Source organism: Orycteropus afer, unplaced genomic scaffold, assembly GCF_000298275.1.
Source record: "Orycteropus afer afer isolate SDZICR_OR568_19922 unplaced genomic scaffold, OryAfe1.0 scaffold00026, whole genome shotgun sequence".
NCBI lineage: Eukaryota > Metazoa > Chordata > Mammalia > Tubulidentata > Orycteropodidae > Orycteropus > Orycteropus afer.
In genome coordinates this window covers 8,624,052-8,646,357 of record NW_006921613.1, presented here as the reverse complement: position 1 = coordinate 8,646,357, position 22,306 = coordinate 8,624,052, and the positions used below count along the sequence as shown (strand labels likewise).

The 22,306-nt window shown below is 39.2% G+C and overlaps 1 protein-coding gene across 1 annotated transcript in view; it reads right to left on the bottom strand.

The window, feature by feature from the left end:
- The window catches only part of ATP8B4 (ATPase phospholipid transporting 8B4 (putative)), a 347,934-nt gene extending 342,282 nt beyond the window's left edge, over positions 1-5,652 (bottom strand). Inside the window, exons 1-2 of the mRNA XM_007935307.1 lie at positions 5,536-5,652; positions 3,503-3,557 (exon numbers count right to left, since the gene is read on the bottom strand). Of these exons, the coding sequence (XP_007933498.1) occupies positions 3,503-3,557; positions 5,536-5,652 (172 nt within the window). The remainder of the gene's footprint in view (positions 1-3,502; positions 3,558-5,535) is intronic.
- Between the last annotated feature and the right edge of the window lie 16,654 nt (positions 5,653-22,306).

Genomic DNA, 22,306 nt, shown 5'->3' with positions numbered 1-22,306 from the left:
CCCTTCTCTGGGGAATGGTCCCTTCTGACAACGTCAAAGTAGGTGAGACAAAGTCTGGCCATTCTTCCTTCCAAGGACCATTCTGGCTGGACTTCTTCCAGGAGAGATTTGTCCATTCTTCTGGCAGCCCACAGCCCTTTCAGTATTTTTCACCAGCACCATGACTCAGAAGCATCAACTCTTCTTCGGTCTTCCTTATTCATTGCCCAGCCTTCACATGCATATGAGGTGATTGAAAATTCCATGGCTTAGGTTAGGTGTACTGTAGTCTTCAAAGAGACATTTTTGCTCTTCAGCACTTTAAAGAGGTCTTTTGCCGCAGATTTGTCCAGTGTAATACGTCATCTGATGTCTTGACTGCTGCTTCCATTGGTGTTGATTGTGGAACCAAGAAATATGAAATCCTTGACAACTTCAACATTTTCTCCATTTGTCATGATGCAGCTTATTGGTCCAGTTGTGAGGATTTATGTTTTCTTATGTTGAAGTGTAATGCATACTGCAGACTGCAGTCTTCAATCTTCATCAGTAAGTGCTTCAAGCCATCCTCACTTTCAGCAAGCAAGGTTGTGTTGTCTGTATATCACAGGTTGTTAATGATTCTTCCTCCAATCCTGATGGCACAATCTTCTTCACATAGTCTGGCTTCTAGGGTTGTTTGCTCAGCATATAGATTGAATAAGTATGGTGAAAGTATATAACCTTGACGCACTGCCTTCCTGATTTTAAACCATGCAGTATCCCCTTGTTCTGTTTGAACAACAACCTCCTGGTCTATGTACAGGTTCCTCATGAGCACAATTTAGTGTTCTGGAATTCTCATTCTTCTCAATGTTATCCATAATTTGTTATGATCCACACAATCAAATGCTTTTGCATAGTCAATAAAACACAAGTAAACATCTTTCTGGTCAGCAATGATATATTTCGTTCCATGTCCTTTTCTGAATCCAGCTTGCATTTCTGAAAGATTCTTGTCAATACACTGCTGCAACCACTTTTGAATTATCTTCAGGAAAATTTTATTTGCATATGATATTAATGATATTGTTTAATAATTTCCACATTCTGTGGAATCACCTTTCTTTGGAATGGGTATAAATATGGATCTCTTCCAGTCAGTTGGCCTGGTAGCTGTCTTCCAAATTTCTTGGCATAGATGAGTGAGTGCCTCCAGTGGGGCATCCGTTTGCTGAAACATCTCAATGGGTATTCTGTCAATTCCTGGAGCCTAGTTTCTTGCCCATTTCTTTAGTGCAACTTTGACTTCTTCCTTCAATATTATCAGTTCTTGATCCTATGCCACCTCCTGAAATGGATGAAAATTGACCAATTCTTTTTGGTACAGTAACTCTGTGTATTCTTTCCATCTTCTTTTGATAATTGCTGCGTCATTCAATATTTTGCCCACAGAACCTTTCAATATTGCAACTCGAGGCTTGAAATTTTTCTTCAGTTCTTTCAGCTTCAGAAATGCCAAGCATGTTCTTCCCTTTTGGTTCTCTAACTCCATGTCTTTGCACATTGCCAAATATATGTAGGAGGAATCAATTAAACCAATCTAGAATGTGGGATATTCTATACAACAACTGCACTGAGCTTTTCCAAAAATCCACTATAATAAAGAAAAAAAAGTAGATTTCAAAGTACATACCAAAAAAAAAAAACCCACTGTCCTCAAGTCTACTTGGACTCAGAGTGACCCTATAGGACAGAGTAGAACTGCTCCACAGGGTTTCCAAGACTGTAAATCTTTATAGAAACAGACTACCTCATCTTTCTCCTGCAGAGCTCTGGTGGGTTTGAACTGCCAACTTTTTGGTTAGCAGTAGCCAAATGTTTTAACCACTACACCACCAGAGCTCCCTTAAAAGAACATAAAGAGATTTTGAAAACCAAATACATTGTGTGATCATTGATTGGATACTGTATCAAAAATTAAAGTCAGCTATGAAAGATGTTTTGGGGCAGTTGAAGAAACTGTCATGTGGAATGTATATTATTATTATTGTATCAATGATATATTTCTTGTGTGGTGATAAACATTGTGTTTATGTAGGAGGATATCCTTATTCTTAAGAAATGCATGCTGAATTATTTGGGAGTATCATGATATCTACAACTTATGTTCAAATGGTTCAACAACAATAAAATAGTTGTGTGGATGTGTGTTTAGAAAGAGAGAGAATGAGAAGAAAATACAAATGTAGTAAAATGTTAACATTTTGTAGAACTTGGATGAACTGTAGAACTTAGATGAAAGGTATATAGGTGTTCACTGTATCTTTTTTTTCCTGTAAAATTCAACATTTTCCAAATAAAAAGTTGGGGAAAATATTTTTAAAATATAATGTTACAGAGAAATGTCTAAAAACACAAAAAGTACTAATGATTATAGTAAGTTTAAAAGGCACATTTGAAAATAATGTACAGGACCATTCCATTTGGGAATATTTATTTGGATGAATATACACAAATACATTAATAGAGGTCACTGTGAATGGGGTGTCTCTGGAGCTGTGCCTCAGAGGTCATCTCCAGACTTCAGTGTAGTGACTTCTGTTTTCTTTTCCTTATTTATGAAAAAACGCCTATTTTTATACACATACATTCATACATACAAGTAATTGTTTGGAAAGAGTGAAATCTGGATCTTAGAGCTTGGTCTTAACATGTCAAAACTCTGCCAAACTCAGTCCTCCTAGAAAATTGTCCCTGTTAAAGCTGATTAATCTTATGTTTACACTATTGAGATGATACCAGTGATTTGAGTATAAATAAATCATTTGATTTGAAAAAGGAAAAAAAATGATGTTAATAATTCTAGTCTCTTAGGCAGGCATTGGGAGTATGAAAGTATTGCCCCAGAGCACATAACTAATGGCCTGTTGTGGGAACTACACTGGGAAAGATTTCAGCTCATTATGAGGCTGGGCCTTGTGATGAGTAAGCATCCAACAAGGGAACGGAAGGCATCAAGAAATAATTGCCTGTTGAGATAGGTCAACCACCTGTCAGGGGTGTTATTAGAAAGAGGGACAGGACATTAGATTATTATTATATAGCCTTTAGTCTCAAAAGGGCCTATAGTCAAAAATAAAGAAAATAGAAGCAACAAGTTGGATACATCCTATTAAAGGGTAAACTACATAATTGTCCAACTAACTGAAGACAAAAGAGAAGATCAATACACTCTGGTGGGGGGACCATATTTAAAAACTGGAATATTATTAATACTGTTCAGCTAGACCAATTACTAGGGTTCTCTGGGTGGCCCAATGGTTGGGCAATGGATTGCTAACTGAAAGGTTGGCAGTCCAAACCCAGCTGTAGGCTCCTCGGAAGACAGGCCTGACAATCTGCTTCTGAAAGGTCGCAGCCCTGAAAACACTACGGAGCAGTTCCACTCTGCACACATGGGGCCATCACAAGACAGAATAGACTTGACAGCAACCAGCAACACACCAATTACTTAACCAAAATAACGAAGTGGTTTTCTTACCGATATGACCAAAATCGTAGAATTCATTCTTAAATGTTGGTGCAATGGAATAGTGCTTTGAAATAAAAAATGAAGAACAAACTACTGATGCACACAATCACATGAATGGATGTCAAAACATTATGCTGAGCAAAAGAAGCAAGACGAGAATGCATGCTATGATTCCATTTATATTAATTTCAAAAACAGGTAAAAACTAATCTGACAAAAGTCAGAGGTGATTGTGGGGAAACCACAGGGGTCTGACTGCAAAGGGGCACAAGGGACCTTCCTGGGGAGATAGAAATATTCCATATTTTGGGGTGGCAGTTACACAGGTATTTATGGCTGCCAAAGCTCATCAATCTGAACACTTAATATCAGGGCATTTTATTGTGTATAAATTATACCTCCATTTAAAAAAAAATTCACTGCCATCAAGTCAAATCTGACTCATAGCGACCCCTCCTTGGGTTTGCAAGATGGTATCTGCCCAAAAGTAGATTGCCCGGTCTTCCTTCAGAGGAGCTGCTGGTGGATTTGAACCACCAGCCTTCTGGTTAGCAGTCAAATGCCTTAGGCACTATACCACCAGAGCTCCCATTACAAATTAAATTAAAATTTTAAAAAATAATAATGTTTGCTCTGACTCCTCTGAAGAACTCAATACTTACCAAGTGATTTCTTTTTACTGCAGAACATTATTGCACCAGATTATTTTTCACCAGGCCTCAACACTTGGCCTACCTAATAACACAGGAAAAGTACACAATATTAGTATTTTTAAAATTCTCCTTAACCATAAATTTCTACCTTTCAGCATTCTTCCTAGCTAACTCCATATTACTAGGAAGTCACTGATACAATAATAAATTCAATTTATCAGACTTAAATTTAACCCAATAAGAATAATTTTGTACAAAAAGTTTCCATTTGCATTATAGAGACTATGTAAAACAACTGAAAGTAAGCATAACTGTGCCATTCAGTTAGGCATTAAAATCCCAAACGCTGTAAATCAGAATACCTTGAGAGTGAGCTTCTAGCACCTTCCTTTAATTCAACAGCCATAGGTGATTTCTTCACACAGCCAAGCTGAGAACCACTGCCAAACTACATAAGCTACATGTGAGTGAAAAGAATTGACCAGTCTCGAAAAGAAACAAAAAGTAATTCAAAAATTTTCCTCAATTTATTCTCACATGTATAATCTTCTCCAAGTAGTTCCACAAAAAACAGAATAATATTATTATATTATTTATCTTTCATTTTCTCCCTATATGAGGTCTAAATTCCTTCATATGGTAAACTCCAATTAAAGATTTAGAATGAAAAAATAAAGGGGTAAAACTATGATTTCAAATACTCAACCCAATAAGCCATGGAAGTGAATTCAGGGCATCTTCGCAAACATGAAGTACTAACTCTATGCTCTTTTAGTAAGTAGAAATGACTCACTAGCCTCCTGCTCAGGGAAGTGGTGTGGCAGGATGTAGTAACCATATGTAAAGAGTCACAAGGAGACCAGGGGAGGGAAAGAGCAAGGCTATAGCCTGGTAATTACAAGAAAAGAAGATGCAGTGGAAATTCATCAATGCTCACTCCTTCACTTTTTAGAGCCTTAAAAGCCTGGAACCGACAATATTTCTTCCTGGAAATATTGTCACCTTCCCAGATGTATGACTTTCCAGTCACCTCCTCCAGGAAAAGTAACAGCCTGCTGAAAACACAACATCTCTGGGCTGCAACCAGCAAACAGGCTCACGGACACCTGATGGGTCCCAATGCTTTATACTAGGGACCAGCTAACTAACACTGATCAATTCCAGCAAAAAGATGTGGATGTTGCTGCCAGGTTCTGCTACAAGCAGAGATGGGCCCTCAAATATAACCCACCAGTAGCTCCTCTGTCCCTCCCCACACACACACCTAACCACCAGCACTAAGTCTGCCCAAGACCACACTTCCTGCCTTCCACCACTTCCCACAGTCCCCCGCCACTTCCCCCTGCATGGCCTCTGACAGCAGCTTGCACCTGGGAAATGTCTGCTGACCACTGATCGCTTTTCTCCTGCATTCCTCCTAACGGTTTCACTTGCTCCAGTGTTGGCTGCCTCTAGATCTGTGTTCACATCAAAGCCAGAGTCATCTTTACAAAAGTTAAATGGCATCATGTGACTGCCCTGCTTAAAACCCTACAATCAGCTTCCTTAGAAAAAAGATTAAATTCTAACAATCTGTTGGTGTTGTTAGTTGCCATTGAGTCAGCTCCTACTCATGGCAATCTTATGTTTAATGTAGTGAAAAGTTGTCAAGTCACGTGCCTTGTCCCTGCTCATCTTTGTAGCCTGATTTCTCATCATTCTCCTTCATTGCTCCCAGGACTCCTTGCACCCACCCCCCCAAGTCTACACTACAGAAATATTCAATTCAGCTTCTTCCATTTTGGAGGCCTTAACCATCTAACCTCACCTCCAACCCCTTCACCTGCCTAATTCCTACTCATCTTTCTGATATCAACTCACACATCACTTCTGGCAGACCTTCCCTAAGCCCTCCAAATGAGGGATAGGAGTCCCTCTATGTGTTCCCATAGAGCCCTGTACTTCCCAATTCAGAGAGCCTCTACCACTCTAGAATATATTTTATTGGCTCTCTCTCCATCAGGCCACCAAGTCCATTAAGGCAAAGATTTATCTGTCTGGCTCATAATTGTATCTCTAGTATATAACTACTGTGTCTGTATCTGGTGGCCCCATCTGGTCAAAGGGTGAAGGCTCATCAGCATGTTTTAAAACAACTTGTTTGGGCTTGAAAATTCTCTCTGGGGAGTCAGTCAACATGTTCTGCCTTCATGGGCTTAGAGTTCCTGGAGCAGGGGACAGGAAGAACAATTCTTTAAGCAAAGTGGCAAAAGAGAATCTACACTCTGATAGATGGCAATGAAAATGCAGGCAGAAGAAAGAAATGCAATCTCTCAGAAGGTTAATGAGAGTACTGACTACTGGCAAACTTACCTTTCTCTTTACTGGTTTATTAGACTGGTTTGAAAGATTGGTATTAACAGATACCCAGTACAAAAGATGACTCTAAATATATGTGTGCAATATGAAGGTGGGAGCTCTGATACCATAGTGGCTAAGGCACTTGACTGCTAACCAGAAGGCTGGCGGTTCAAACCCACCAGCCACTCCTCGGAAGGAAGATGGAGCAATCTACTTCCGTAGTGATACCGCCTCAGAAACCCAAGGAGGGGTCGCTATGAGTCGGGTCCGACTCGACGGCACACAACAACAACAACAACAACAATATAAAGGTAACTAAAACTGGGCAATCTACTTACATAAAGATTTACTGCCTTGGAAACCCAAAGGGGGTCGCTATGGGTTGGAATTGACTCAATTGCAGTGAGTTTGAGTTTTTGGAACTATCTGTGTAACCTCTGCCCTCTCTCATTTTAGCTCTTCCTGAAAGCACTTCTCACTTTTAAAGCTTCTTGGTGACCCAACATAAAGCAATACTGTATCCTTCCTGAAATTATTTTTTAAATCATATAGATATTTCATTACTTTTCATTTCCCTAATGCCACTTTCCAATATGGTCTCAAAATGTTTGAATTTGAGGATATTAAATAAATCTTTTTTTCAATTTTAGTCAGTTTTTTGCTTTTGTATAAAATATTCTCTACTTCAAAATTAATTCAAATGTTTTTACTCATTAAGACATAAAATAGGAGCTCTGTTAGCATAGTGCCTAAGGCACTTGACTGCTAACCAGCCACTTTGAACCACCAGCCACTTCTCGGAAGGAAGGTTGGGCAATCTACTTCTATAGTGGTACCACCTCAGAAACCCAAGAAGGGGTCACTATGAGTCGGGTCCAACTTGACAGCACACAACAACAACAAGACATAAAATTACAACCAAAAATTAAGAATTGGCATTTCAAATCCATTTCTTTGTAGCAATGATGATGCAGGAATATTTTATGGAGGGTATGTTCATATTAATGTAGCAGATTCTAGTTTATCTTTGAGGAAGTAAAACTGAGTTCTTTTATTCTTATGGATTTGTCAACTCACCAAAATACCCTAGCCGGCACTCGCTTCACTTCTAAAGGATGTCGCAGTGAAGAAAAAGTCATCTTTTGTTGAACTTTAGGGTCAGTGTAGATCCAAGGAAATAGAGTAAACAAAATCAGGTAAGAGGAAAAGTGTTGCTAAAATAAAATCAGAATTTTGAAATTTAAACTGTTAACAAGTGCTGAAGCAAATAATATTTACATGAATACATTCCCCCTTTTCTTAAATCACTCCAAAGCAGAGGAAATGGTAAAAAGAAATCTTGGTAGCTCTTACCTTACCCTTGGCTTCATCTTATGCAAGGGATTAAAATGGTGGTTTCCTTGTGTGAAAACGCTAGTGGGATTTTATAAGAAAAAGAAGTGTAGGAAAAATAGGAATAGAGAGAAAGATAACAAATAATAGGTAAGGGCTTTACCTATATTCATTTCTTTTAAAATGCAATTTGTAATTAAAAAAAAAAAATAAAAATTGAAAGTTATACTTCCATAAAGGATTCATTTTGTTTATATCTCCAGTTTAGGTTTTGAATCTTGATCACAGAAAATAATCCTTCTAATGAAATAAATGGCATAGTCAAAAGAAGATGCCAGTTTGCATAGGGAAAATAAGTAGTTTGGTTTCAAACACCTTGGGATTGAAGTGATAACAACACACCCAAATTGGAAATGCTACTTAAGCAACTGTGGAGAAGAGGGAGTCCTGGCCATATTATAATTTCACAAAGAAGTCTCTCCTTCAGGTGAAAATGCACTTGGGTTCAGGTGGCACCATGCTTGAAGTAAATGATTAAAATGGAGATTCCTTTTAATGATCTGAGGTCATCCAACAATCAAGTTATTATAGCTAATTCCCCCTGCTCCAATTCCATTCTCACCAAGCAACCTACTGATAATAACTCACTTTCCCACAGAAGCCTGCCTACAGGGAAAGATCTTGCACTAGTCATGCTGAAGTGAACATTCTTGTCCTCCTGATGGCTACATCACACATTTTAAATTAATAAATTGCCATTCTCATTTTGTATCATCAGTATCCTGAACTAATATTAGCCTGCTCCGGAAAGTTAGATCTGCTTTTAATCTGCTGTTGAATTACAGCTTTAAGTCTACAGCACAAAAAATCCGCACTGATCATAGTTAACAAGAAGCCCCCACAGAACAGCCTGCTGAACTACTCAAGGTGCAGAAGGATGAGGTGATTGGGAGTTCATCCCTTGAAGTCAAATAGCCCTGGTCTTGGATCTCCGCTTGTTCCACTAACTAGTTACAGTAACCTGGGACAAATAAGCTCTGTCAGCCTCAGAACCAGCCTGGATTGGTTGTTGCGGGCAGAGGGACAAATGAGAGTGTTTATTTTTTTATTAGATGTTAGTTACTATCTTGAAGGCTGCCCTCTGAACCATTAGAATGAAATAAATGTAAGTCCCTCATGACTTCAGAAATAAGAGAAAGGAGATAAGCGCCAATGAATAATGACACTTTAAAGAGAGAGCATGTTTAAGGTGGGGAGACAGAGATGAGGAGGTTCTCCAAGGGGGTAGAACCAGTAGAAACGAAAGATTTAAAATATGAGGTAGAACGACAGAAAGGCAAGGAATTGGAGGAGAGTGGAAAAGAAAGGAAAAAGGAAAGGGCCAGGGCAGTTGGAGAAGAGACAAGCAGTCAAGGCCTAGAGAACCGCATGGGGCAGATTCCTGGTGGCTTTCCTCCTTGCCCAGAGCCCTGTCCAGGTGAGTCCCTCCCCATCCCATCTCCCATCTCAGACTTTAGGAGAAACAGGAGTTTCTCCACTGATGGATCCTCTAGCTCCTTTGAGCAGTGAGTTCTCTCCAGTTCTCAGGAATCAGGGACAAGCTGGACCCACGAGGAAAGAATTAAATGCACCTTCAATGAGTGCAACCCCAGATCTCACTTCTTGTGATGAATGTCTTACTCCCTTTCTTCTTTACTCTATTCTACTTGCCTTCCTCGTTCTGATTCTGTTTTCTCCTCTTTGGAGGCAGGGAACTACACCAAGGAGACTTTTAAGATAACAGAATTTAAATCCATCTCGATTACTTTCTATCTCATATTACTTTAGCAAGTCACTTGCCCTTTCTAAGTCTCAATCTCCGAATCTGTGAAATGGAGATAAGAAGACCACTCTCCCAGAGCTGTTGTGAGGTAAAATATGTGTGTTCACACGGTGCACTCCATAAAACTGTTTCCTTTCCCCTCTCATTTCCTCCTCCCCAGTCTGCCTTTTCTCTTTCTACTCTCTCCCCTTTTTGCCCCTTTCAGTCACCCACCTTCCTTTCTCAGTTTCCCTAACTCTTTTTTTGATATTTCTTGCTAAGGCATTTGCCTCCCAACCCAATCCACCTAAGGACTAACCCAATGAGAAGGGGGAGACAGGTTGGACTTAAGCAGTGTGAACTTAAGCAAGCCTTGAAAACTCTACTTGCTTGAGTGAGAAGTATGAGGCAGAAAGCTAGATTGGCAGGATGAGTGAACAAGCCTTCTCTGCTTGCTCCCTAGCTCTTTGTCCTCTCTGGCCCTACCCTTGGCCCTTTCCTCCCTCAGGCTGTAGGCTCCCAGAAGTCAAAGAGCAGGGCCTCAGATAGTCCACTAGTAGACATAGAGATTTTGCAGCTACACCCTCTGACAATCCTGCCTCCCAGTCCAAGAATATTACTTGGGGTCTCTGGGGTCAGGAACCTGAGGATCAGGTGAGATGGAGGAACTGAAGCATGACTCTAGGGAAGGAAAGTCTGGTGGGACAGGGAAATCTTAGCCTTGAGAGGTGAGACCAGTAAGGAAAAAGGGATGCTGCTAAGAAACAGCCTGGGTCTCTGTCCTTCCAGTATGGGGGTGGGGGGGCAGGTAAATAGACCAGGTGCCACCCAGTCAATTCCAAATCGTGGTGACACCATGTGTGTCAGAGTAGCACTGTGTTCCATAGAGCTTTCAATAGCTGATTTTTCTTTTTTTAGAACTAGATCACCAGGTGTTTTTTTTTCTTCCTAGACACTGTGAGGTGGGCAGGTGTAGGTATTGGTTTAACAATAGTTAGTGTTCACAAAGGCATTCAAGAGCCACATTCCTTATAGAGATGGGACAAAAGCAGAAGTGAAAAGAAACTTAAGCCAGTCTGTGTGTGTGTGTGTGTGTGTGTAGAAGTGATGGTCAACACAGACAAATTTATAAACTGCTTAGCAACTATATTTAATTATCATGCTTCACCAATAAATCACCATATTTCCCATATAATGTATACAAGGTTAATTTTGTTGTGAGTTGTCATGCCAACGGAAGTCTGTTTATATTATGTTACGCATGCAACCGTTACTCAGCCACAAATTTTTAAAGTTGTCGGAACACTATTTCTCTTCTTCCTCTTGTTTATCCCCTGCTCCTTTTTCTCCTTGGCCTCTTGGTTTCCTTTTCTCACCCCTTCCTCTTCCTTTCCTTGCCTGCTCTTGCTGCCTTTCTTGTACATTTTCCCTTCCTGCTGTTCATCCTCCCCTTTCTCTCTCAGATATAATCTTCCCTTGTTTAGTCCTCTCTCTTCCCCTTCTCGCTTCTCTATTCTTCCACCAGTGCTAGAATCAGACGGCCTGGGTTTAGTCCTGCTAGCTCTGGAACCTCAAGCAAGTTCCCTTCCTTTCTAAGCCCCACTTTTCTCATCTGTAAACAAGGACAGAGTAACTCACAAGATTGTGAGGAAAACTAAATTAGGTCAGGCATAAATCAACACAGTGTCTCTGACCACAAAGTTAGTACTCAGTCAGGAAGAACTATTATTTTTCTTATTTTTCAGAGTGTATTTGACTCTCTACCACATGTAGAAAGCCTCCTACCAAATTTAAGGGCCATTTCCTTCCCCTGTGGTGTTCAATCATCAAACACTTATCAGATGCCTATTGTTGTTGTTGTTGTTAGGTGCCATCAAGTTGGTTTCAACTCATAGTGACCCCACATGACAGAGTAGAACTGCCCCATAGGATTTTCTGGACTATAATCTTTATGGGAGCAGATCACCAGTTCCTTCTCCCACAGAGCCACTGAGTGGGTTCACACTGTCAACCTTTCGGTTAACAGCCAAGTGCTTAGCCATTGGTCCACTAGGGTGTTTACTCTACATCAAACTTTGGAGAAGGCAAGGATGCCTTGGGCCTATCTCTGTCCTTCAAAAGCCTACAGTCTGGGGAAGATGAGAAGAGACAGGTGCATAGAAAAATCATTAGAATGGAAAGAGGACTAGGATGAAAGGAGGGACTAAGAACTCTGGAGGCAGAGGGAAAGGGGTCACCAAGCGGGCTTTGCAAAGTCAGCTAAGAGTTGAGTCTTTCTGAAAGAAGAAGAAGATTTGGTTAACAAAACGAGGTGAGGACGGGTAAAAGGAACAGCACGAGAAAAGACCAAGTGTTGTGAAAGGGCAGGGAGGGTGTGGGGAGCAGTGACAATTATAGTGACCAGATCAAAGAGCATGAAAGGAGTATGCTGTGATATGGATTTAGTAAGACAGATAAGAGCTGGATTCTGAAAGAAGTCATCATCTTCATCAATGCCATTACCATCATTACCATTCACTTAGTAACTGGCCTTATGCTAAGAATTTATCTCATGTAATTAATTGTATTATCAAATTTAATCCTCATAAAAGTTCAATGGACAAGAACTATGATATCCTCATTTTATAGATAAAGTGGCACAGCATTGCTATGGTGAAGACTGTTTAATCCTGCAGGTAATGAAGAGGTAGAATAGGTCTCTAAGTAAAACAGTATAACTAAAATCCAGCCTTTTAATCATTATCATTGCTCTCTTGTGCATCTCTATGCCAATCCAGGGTTTTTAAGAAAGTAATTCTCACAAAATGGGCTGGCACAGAGAAAGTCATGGGAGCAATGACCACAGACAAATGGAGCTGGCTTCCAGAAATGTTTCTCCAGTTTCATTGGCAGAGTTTGTAGATGATCCAGATGTTGGAGCATAGGACAAGGAGGAATTGGGGGTGATGTCAGGTTTCTGGCTTGGGACACTGAGGGACTAGAGGTGTCATTAACTAAGAGGACAAATGCTTCAATGAGGAGAGAAGGAAGAGAAGGTTCAGGAGTAGAAATTGGGATGGGAGGATAATAAATTCTGTTTGAATATATCAGGCTTGAAGTGCCTCTGGACTGTTGGAAATATCTTCAGTGTTAAAAAGCACACAGATTTGCAGACTTGGAATCATCAACATACAAGGAAGTACTGAAGTTACTGAGAACAGATGATCTTACCTGTATCTTATCCTGAAGAACAGGAATGAGGGGAAGCCAGGCAAAGACAAAGGGTGAGGATGAGTCAACAAAAGGCCAAGTACACAGTCCTAAGGAATACTCACTCTCAAAAGAAAGGTCAGAGGAAGATATGCTGAAATGAAGTGGTGTGGCATTCCTGCCATGCCCTCTTCCTCTAAGCATCTAGCACAGTGACACAGGGAAGGGGCTCAATAACTCTACCCACCCACTCACTGCTGTCGAGTTGGGTCCAACTCTCAGCAACCCCTCCTTGGGTTTCTGAGGCAGTATCACTACGGAAGTAGATTGCCCAACCTTCCTTCCGAGGAGTAGCTAAGTAAATAAAAAATGTTTCCAAAACTACAATGGTCAAAAGTATTTAATATTGCTAAGAAGTTAAGTAAAACTTAGGCAGATGCTACAAACTACAAAAACTGTTTGGAACATTTGGGGATTACCATTTTCTCAGATATCTTTTCATATCTTTGAAAAATCCTGAAAACAAATACTATCTTCTAATTCTTCTCCCTCCACAAGTACCTAGACTACATTTAGAAGTTTTATTTGAAGAAGAGCTACAGAGTCAGATTAAGATGGTGAAATGAGTGAGTGAACACTCCCATCAACTCCGCCATGAACTAGCCCACTGAACAACAAATAAAACCAAGCACATCTTGAGATCTCAGAACTACTGATGGCAAGTGAGTTGTGTTGGGGAGTCAAGGTGAGTCCACAAGCAGGGGAGAAGAGGAGTGAGGACAGCTGGTAGAACTTCCCTACTAACCTCACAAGTACTTACTCATCACAATCATTTTAGGGCTGGGCAACACCTTAAGCAGGGGACACAGAAAGGGAGATAATCTAAGGAAGGTGTAGCCTAATTTCTTAAAGTAACACAGGTTAGCCATGGGAGTTTGTGCATTACACAATTGAGAGAGGACAAAGGGAGATACTGTGAGAGAGTGATGTTAAATCTCTCTGAGGTCTAACACAAACAGACACTAGGGCCAGGAGGAACTTCAAGGACAAGAGGGCAAGGGAAATATTTCTGACAGACAGTAAAAAAGGGAAAGGGCTTGCTCCTTGCCCACAGCGGGACATTGTGGGAGAGCCTGTAAAGCGGTACCCAAGAGGGAAAGACATAAAGATTCCTCCACCTTCATCTCAGAAAAGTTGAACCCCATCATTTACATCCAAATCTATGACCAGCTAAATGCCCCCCTCCCCTTGCAATACATTGAATTGCAGAATTAAGCATCCATAACAGAAACAGCATTTAAAAGAAAAATAAAAGCCTAAAGATAAGAGTATCCTCTAGGTCAAATATAGACCTATATAGAACACTCCACCCACCCTTGGAATACTACACATTCTTCCCTAGCACACATGGATCATTTTCTAGACTAGACCATATTCTAGGACACAAAACAAATCTCAACAAATTTAAAGATTGAAATTATACAAAGCATCTTCTCTGACCATAATGATGCGAAGCTAGAAATCAACAATGGGGAAAAAATAAATACATAGAAACTAAATAATACACTACCAAAAAACTATTGGGTCATGGAAGAAATCAAAAGTGAAATTTAAAAATCCCTAGAATCAAATGAAAATGAAAACATAACATATCAAAACGTTTGGAACACAGTAAATGTAGTACTCAGAGGGAAATTTATAGCAATGAGTGGCTACATTCACAAAAAAGACACAAAATCTTAAGTTAAACCTATTACTTGAACAAATAGAAAAGGAAGAGCAAAAGAAGACAAAAGTTATTGAGGGGAAAAAAGGAAGTAATAAAGATCAGGGCAGAAATAAATGAAATAGAAAAACAATAGAAAGAATCAACAAAATCAGAAGTTGGTTCTTTGAAAAGATCAAGACAATGGACAAACAACTGGCTACACTGAAAATACAAAGAAAAGGCAAAGAACCAAATTAGGAAATGAAATTGGTGACATTACAACCAATCCAACAGAAATAAAGATCATAAGTGATTACTATGAAAAATTGTACCTCAACAAATTTGAAAACCTAGGTAAAATGGATGAATACCTAGAAACACACTGCCTATCCAAACTAACACAGACAGACGTTAAAAAAATTTAAAACAGACCCATTACAAACGAGGAGATTGAAGATGACATCAAAAAACTTTCAACAGCAGGCTTCTTTACAGAAAAGAGGCTAGGAGCTTGTGGGCATGCCTATTTTGTTCTTGTTGTTGTTAGGTGCCATTGAGTCAAATCCAACTCATAGCAACCCTGTGTACAACAGAACGAAACACTGCCCCATCCTGCGCCAGCGTCACAATCCTTGCTATACCTGAGCCCATCATTGCAGCCACTGTGTCAATCGATCTCATTGATGGTCTTCCCCTTTCTCACTGACCCTCCACTTTTCAAGCATGACATCTTTCTCCAAGGAATGGTCCCTACTGAAAACATGACCAAAGTAGGTGCCCATTTTATATGCCTTTATAGTCTCTTATTGAGCAGTTCTCTTTTTTTTTCCCCCTTCATTTCCTGGTAAAGTTGCTTCTTTTAAAAAAAAGTCACCTTAGTCTCAAATGAGTTCAACATTAAGGAGGCCTAGGAAAAAAAGAAACAAGACTACCAACAATAACCAAAAAAAAAAAATCCCAGGACCAGATGGCTACACTGGAAAATTCTATCAAACATTCAGAGAGGAGTTGACAACAAGCCTACTCAATCTCTTCAAAAACAAAGAAGAAAGAACACTACTGAACACTTTCTGTGAAGCCAGCATAACCCTGATACCTCAATCAGTCAAAGATATGAAGGAAAAAAAAAGGAGAGAAAATTACAGACCAGTATCTCTCATGAAGGAGCTCTGGCAGCGTAGTGACTAAGGCATGTAACTGCTAACCAGAAGGCTGATGGTTCAAATCCACCAGCCAGTCCTCAGAAGGAAGGTTGGGCAATCTACTTCCATAGTGATACTGCCTCGGAAACCCAAGGAAAGGTTGCTATGAGTTGAATACGACTCAACAGCAGTGAGTGTGGCTTTGGTTTGGGTTTTTTTTTATCTCTCATGAATATATATGCAAAAATCTTCAACAGAATTCTAGCCAACAGACTTCAGCAATGTATCAAAAACAAATCATACACTATAATCAAGTGGGATTCATACCAGGATTATAAGTGTGGTTCAACATTAGAAAATTAATCAAAGTAATCTACCACATAAATGAAACAAAGGAAAAGAACCATGTGATCATATAAATTGATGCAAAAAAAAACACTTTGATAAAATTAAACACTCTTAGAGCAGTTCTCAGCAAAACAGAAGGGAAATTTTTCAACATAATTAAAGGCATATACACAAAACCAATAGCAACATTATACTCAATGGAGAAAGGCTAAGAGCCTTTCCTTTGAGAATGGTAATGAGACAAGAATAACTATTGTCATCACTCTTACTTAACATTGTACTGGAAGTCCTAGCCAGTGCAATAAGACAAGAAAGAGAAATAAAAATTATCCAGATCAGAAAGGAAGAAATAAAACTATCTCTAGTTGCAGGTGACATGATCCATACATAAAAGATCCTAAAGATTGCACAAGAAAACTGTTGGAACTAAAAGAAGAATTTAGCAACATCACAAGATCAACACACAAAAATCAGATGAACTCCTCTACACTAAAAAAGACTACTCCAAAAAGGCATTCAAGAAAATAATACTGTTTGCAATAGCCCAAAGTCAATAAAATACCTAGGAATTAACCTAGCCAAGGACAAAAAACACTTACACAACTTACACAACTTTACAAAACACTACTATAAAAGACTAAAGACCAAAAAACCACTAAAAGAGACCTACAAAAATGGAAAGGCATCCCATGCTCATGGATTGGAAAATTTAATATAATGAAAATGTCGATTCTACCTAAAGCAATCTACAGATACAATGCAATTCTGATACAAACCCCAATAGCACTCATTTACTAAAATCGAAAAACTAATGACTAACTTCATGCAGAAAAGAAAGAAACTCTGAACAGCCAAAGTAATACTAGGAAAAAAAAAAAAAAAAGAACAAAGCAGGAGGCCTCACATTCCATGATATCAAAACATACTATACAGCCACTGCAATCAAAACAGCCTGATATTGGTTCAATGATAGATATACATTGACCAGTGAAATAGAACTCAGAACTCAGAATTAAATCCAGCCATCTATTGACAACTGATTTTTGACAAGAGGGCAAAGGACATTCAGTGGTGTGGATGTTGTTGCTGTTGTTGTTATGTTTCGTCAAGTTGGATCCAACTCATAGGGACCCCTCCTTGGGCTTCTGAGGCCGTATCACTATGGAAGTAGATTGCCCAACCTTCCTTCCGAGGAGTGGCTGGTGGGTTTGAACCACCAGCCTTCTGGTTAGCAGTCAAGTGCCAATACAATCTCTTTAATAAATGGTATTGGCAAAACAGTATATCTACCTGCAGGAAAATGAAACAGGACTCATATCTCACTCCATACTCAAAAACTAACTCAAAATAGATCAAAGACCTAAATGTTAAAGTTAAAACCATAGACTGCCTGGGAGAAAACTATGGGACCCAATCTTTTATAAAAATAGGGTAACAAACATTACAACAAATGCATGAATGGAAGAAAACAAAATAGGTAAATGGGACCTCATGAATATTAAAACTTATGTTCATCAAAAGATTTAATCAGAAGAGTAAATAGACAACCTTCAGACTAGCAAGAAAAAAAAAAAACTTCAGAAACAACTTATCCCATAAGGGTCTAATCGCTCAAATATACTGGAAATGGCAACTACTCAACTACAAAAAGACAAGCTAATCTCAAAATGAGTGAAGGACAAGAACAGAATCTTTACCAAAGAAGACATCCAAGCAGCCAACAAACATATGACAAGATATTCGTGATCATTAACTATTAGAGAGATGCAAATCAAAACTACCATGAGATACCATTTCACCTTAGCTAAAAAGGCACTGATTTAAAAAAAAAAAAAAAAATGACAACTAATGTTGGCAAGGATGTGGAGGGACTGGAACTCTTATCCACTGCTGGTGGGACTAATAATAGTACAACAACCACTGTGGTAAATAGTATGATGCTTTCTCAAAAAATAACTAAAAATAGAACTATTCTACCAAACCAAAAACCAAACTCACTGTCATCAAGTCAGATCCGACTCACAGCAACTCCTCCTTGGGTTTCTGAGGTGGTAAATCTTTACAGACATAGATTGCTCCATCTTCCTTCTGTAGAGTGGCTGGTGGGTTTGAACTTCCAGCCTTCTGATTAGAAGTCAAATACCTTAGGCACTGAGCTACCAGACCTCTGTAGAAGTATCTATAAAACTAACAAACAAACCAAACTCACTGCCATTGAGTGGATTCTGACTCATAATGACATCCTTTGAGTTTCTGAGGTTGTTAATCTTTATGAAAGTAGATCATCCCATCTTCCTTCTGTGCAGCAGCTGGTGGGTTATGAATGCTGATTTTCTGGTTAGCAGAGAAATGCCTTATCTACTATGCCACCAGGGCTCCTACAATTAAATACCAATTTGTGGGTGCAGGCACATATATTCATTGAAGACGTGAACAGGGATACTCCTCAGACATAATTAAGCATCTTTCAACACTAGTCTTCTGGATTTGTAGGCTTAGGACCATAGTCTTATGGGGTAACTCAGTTAATTAGCATAGATAGCAAAAAACCAAAAAGGAGCTCTGGTGGCATAGTGCCTAAGGCATTTGACTGCTAACCAGAAGGCTGGTGGTTCAAATCTACCAGCCACTCCACAGAAGGAAAACAGGGCAATCTACTTCAATAGAGATTTACCGCCTCAGAAACCCAGTGGGAGTAGGAATCAACTCTCATAGTTCACAAAAATCATAATCTACATCCTAGTGAAAATGAGTGCCATCTGGGGTCTTAAAACTTGTGAGTTGCCATCTAAGACACAACTATGGGTCTTTACTCACTGGGAGCAAAATAGTAAGAAGGTAACAAAAAGCTCAGAGAAGAAACAAGTCTACACAAGCCACACCCTCAACTATCCTGAGACCAGAAGAACTAGATGGTATCCAGCTATCACCACTGACTGTTCTGACTGGGGTCACAATAGTTTGTCTTGGATAGAATGAGAGAAAAATACAAAGCAGAACTCAATTATCATTTAAAAAAAAAAAAAAAGAGCCAGACAAACTGGAACAGTAGAAAACAAAGGACTCTGAGATAATTGCCTTAAAACATTCTTTAAAGCTAGCACCAAGTCTATCTCCTGAGATCACCTTTTAGCAAAATAGCAGAGTGACACACAAAACAAAGGCTATTATTAGCCATAAGGTCACTGTCCTACTTAAAAACTATCAATATGAGACCAAAAAATCAACAATCACTCAAAAGCAAAGATGAGAAGATAAAGGGATGGGGACACCAGAGTATTGTAAGAAGAACAAACAGAACACAACTAAAGCAAATGCTAACACATTGTGATAAATATGACTAATGTTACTGAACAACTTGTGCCAAAATTGTCAAATAGGAACCTAACTTGCTGTATAAACTTTCACCAAAAACCCAATAAAATATTATTTAAAAAAAAAAAAAATCTACAATTTCTAATACACTTTAAAATTATTTTCCTACTGGATAAAAATTTCTAATTGACCAAGTAAGAACAAAATAAAATCCTTCTTCTTGCCTCATTGCAAGGACACAAAAAACATCATTTTCAAAGATTCATGTGTGATAAAATATAAAAGCACGGGATAGATAAATATGGGTTAAAAGAGATCACTCTGAATTTATGTTTTGCAGTAAGGACCAGCATGAAGCACCTCCTGAGAAAAAGGTTAGTTCTTTGTGGACACAGGTGTTGGGAATCCCATACATAATAATGTATTTCCTCAGCTCCTAGCCAATAAGCCATTAGCCCCCAGTTAATGTTTCTTGCCAATTTCCTTCTTCTTCAAAACCACCAATTGTTAACCAGAGACCTGAGATGTTCTCATGTCTAACAACAAAATAGCTAGAAGGATCAACTTTCTTTTCAGCTAAATCTTAGCACTGAAAACATAGCCCACAAGCCTCAGAGGAATAGCTTCGTGATAAACTATTTATGTCAAAAACAGGAATTGAGTATAGGACAATAGAATAAACAATATCTTGAGCTAGACTCGGCCCCTTGAAAAAAATAAAACCAACTACTACCAAAGGAAATGACAAAGACCCACAAACCAAGGACAAATACATTTATGCTACTCCCACTGGCCTTTCAATAGGTGATGCTAACAGTATTTTAAAAATTAAATTTCAAAGGAAAAAAATAAAATGTCGTATTTCCCATCCCCAGTCAGCTTCTCCCAAAATTATTAATTTTTTTAAATAGGAGATGAATAATAGAGAATATTTGCAGAATTTCAACCACACAGAAGATAAAACCAGCAAAACAAGACAGGAAACTGGAAAAGAGAAACAGAAAGTCACACACCGCCCACAGCTAAATCTTCTCTTAATCTCACTAACCATTGAATGCTCCCCACCTACTCACCTCAACCTGGACCTAACCTTCTCCCCAAAAAAGGAAGATTTTCCAGTAGTGCAGGAAGATCAAACCAGCACCCATTTTGTGACCATTTCAATGAGAAAAGCAAGGCAATTCTAAAAGCTGTAGTAATTACACAGAAAACAAACTTGATCCCTTGGGGGCTATCTTGAAAACCTGAGATCAACTCCCACAAAAACACTCTTGACCACTTACCGCTATAGGAAACTGCTAGATGGCAATTAACGGCTCTCGCCAGAAAAAAGAGGAAGACAGGAAACCAGCTTCACCACCAGTGAGGAAATGGGGGAAACAAACTCTTTGGAAAAATGCCTAAACCCCTTAAGAGTCTCTCCTCCACTGCTCCTGCTGCTGAGGCAGTACTGGTTAAGCTTGGAGAAACAAAAGCAAACTCCCAAGGGAGTGCTCTGGAGGGTGGCTTCTTCTGTGGAACCAAGAGTTTAGAAGGATGGAAGTGGACAATTGAAGGGGACACTGACTACCACATCTGCTTATCCAGACTTTTATCAGCTATCAACGGAGGGAGATAAGCAAACTTCTTTCGACTTCCCACCTGTTTTTCCCAGTGATGTAGGAATTAGCAATGGGATTTTTTTCATCCTCACAAGGGGAGTTCAGCTCTCTCATGGATGAGCACTAAGCACACTCAAGCAGCATTTAATACGCAGAGCAGTAACACTTCTCTCCAGCATCCTTAATTTCAACTCAGAGGAAGCAATAATTTTAACCCTGAGAATGCCAAAGAACAAATGCACATGGGAAATGGATGTAAACTTCTTAGTTTGGAATTGCTTTGAGTGGGTTCCGTCTGGTTTTTAAGGTGGGATTAGATGCAGACAAGTTTTGGTTTGCATGTATTTTTAACAAGAAAGATTATGAGTCTTTTTATATATGTCTAAAGCCATTTAAGGATTTTCCAGAAGTTGCATCAGATTTGCCAGTTAAGCACTGAAACCAAGTATGTTTTAATCATATCACTATAACAGAGCTAGTTGATCCCCTGTGCATGGGCAACTCCACTCTCAGAACATCCTTGTTCTGGGCCCGCAGGTTTCCAGACAGTCAGGTCAGAGAGAAAATAGAGAGGTTGATCCTGCTAAGGCACCTGAGTAGCCAGAGATTGCAGATTTCTTGAAACAAGAGTGATGACCCCTTTTTTTTTTTTTTTTTTTTTTTGGCATGATAACGAGGTCCGAGAACAGCATGCAGGAAGAAGCAATCATTTCTAAAATAGTTTTTTTAAAATGTTTTAATTATAAAAAAGTTACATATACCCTTTTCACCTAAGCATATTGGCAAATGTTACAAATATTGTTGAGATGTGGAAATCAGCACCTTATCCTGCACAGTGAGTGGGAATAAAGACGGTAAAATACTTTTTAAAAGAAATTTAGTAGTCTCAATCAAGTACTTAAATGTGTGTGTTTTCATCTCTTAGGAATTTAGCTTATAGATAATCATACACATCTGCAACTATATTCGAAGACATTTATTATCACAAATTTTGATAGAAAAAAAACTAAAAAATGGCTTATAGGGGACTGGCTAAATATGTAAGGAGCCCTGGTGTTACAATGGTTAAACATTTACCACAGGAGAAAAGACTTCACAATCTGCTCCTGTAGAGATTACAGCCTAAGAAACCCTACGGGGCAGTTCTACTCTGTCCCACAGAGTCACTATGCATCAGCATCAACACCACAGCACACAACAACATGCAGCCCTAGACAGAAAGTCAAAGAGGAGTTAAGAGCCAGATCATCTGGATTCAGATTTCGTTCCACCAGTGACTGACCAGGAGACTCTGGACATCTATAAAAAGGTGATAATTATGGTACTTCTCTAACTGGATTGTCATAAGGAGTATGTGATATCCTAAACACCTAGACGGTGCCTA